The sequence below is a fragment of the Orycteropus afer genome, unplaced genomic scaffold, assembly GCF_000298275.1.
Source record: "Orycteropus afer afer isolate SDZICR_OR568_19922 unplaced genomic scaffold, OryAfe1.0 scaffold00267, whole genome shotgun sequence".
NCBI lineage: Eukaryota > Metazoa > Chordata > Mammalia > Tubulidentata > Orycteropodidae > Orycteropus > Orycteropus afer.
Genome location: NW_006921854.1, coordinates 65,578 through 66,597, shown reverse-complemented (window position 1 = coordinate 66,597; position 1,020 = coordinate 65,578). Strand labels below are relative to the sequence as shown.

The following is a 1,020-nucleotide window of genomic DNA, read 5'->3' as shown; positions in this document are numbered from 1 at the left end:
AACATAAAATTTAATTATGGTCTAGGAAAAAATGAGCGGATAACTTTGCCTGAGAAAATGTGATTCTGTGTAGGCTGCAATAATTTGGGAGTAGGAGGAGCTGGGCAGTTAAATTACCATAGTTTTCTCTTCTGAAAATGACAAAAATAATTAGCATTAGGTGACTTGGGTCACAATGTTTGTTTTTAAAGTTTTTATTATCAAAAAATGTGAAAATTCAGTAAACTAGAAAATATCTCAGAGTATTTTCCTTAGGTTTTGGTAAGGCAATGACCTTTCTCCCAGCTCTATTTTACTTCAACTTAATTCCCGTTTCTAATATGATTATAGAGATGTATGTGCCCAAAATGACTGAAAATAAATACAACAAAAAAGCAAAAGCTGTAAAGCTAAGGGCATGCGATAGATTCTGAGAGAAAAAGTCTAAAAGACCCCCAAAGTAGCAATAAGGAATGTTCAGCTGGAATTTGAAATTTGTTCAGTCATCCTTGCCTTTTGCCCCACGTTGAAGGATGCTCATGAAGTCAATGTTATTGAGATTCCCCTTTTTGTCAACAGGTGCTTCTCTGTACAGCTCATCCACTTCCTCACCTGTAGACCAATCATCCATGGTTTCCAGCAGCTCTCTCAGGTAGTCTTCTTGAATGGTGCCAGTTGCTTCTACATCAAAGGGAGCAAAAGCATTTCTGTTGACATCTTCAGGATCTGTTCCATTTAGCTTCTCCCCAAACATCGTAAGGTACATGGTGAACTTGGTGGGACCTGAAGCCTCATTCATCATGGCATCCAGATACTCATGAGTTGGATTTTTTCCCAGGGAGGTAAGTATATCATGCAAATCTTCCTTATCAATGAAGCCATCTCTGTTCAGATCAATCATGTTGAAGGCCTTTTGAACTCCTATCTGTGACTGATCAAACATGGCAAACATGTTGGATGTAGTGCACTGAAGGTGCTTCTTGGGGGTCTTGATCTTCGCCCTTTTGCCTGACATGTTGTTGTTGTTGTTGCCATCGAGTC

At 39.1% G+C, this 1,020-nt stretch overlaps 1 protein-coding gene across 1 annotated transcript; it reads right to left on the bottom strand.

The window, feature by feature from the left end:
- Window positions 1-478: 478 nt before the first annotated feature.
- LOC103205046 (myosin regulatory light polypeptide 9-like) lies at window positions 479-994 on the bottom strand. Its single transcript, XM_007950309.2, has one exon. It carries the CDS (start codon window positions 992-994, stop codon window positions 479-481), a length of 516 nt encoding a protein of 171 aa, XP_007948500.1.
- Between the last annotated feature and the right edge of the window lie 26 nt (window positions 995-1,020).

What these genes read in the sequence shown, in the direction of transcription:
- LOC103205046 (XM_007950309.2), bottom strand. Translation starts at nt 994, where the DNA reads ATGTCAGGCAAAAGGGCGAAGATCAAGACCCCCAAGAAGCACCTTCAG.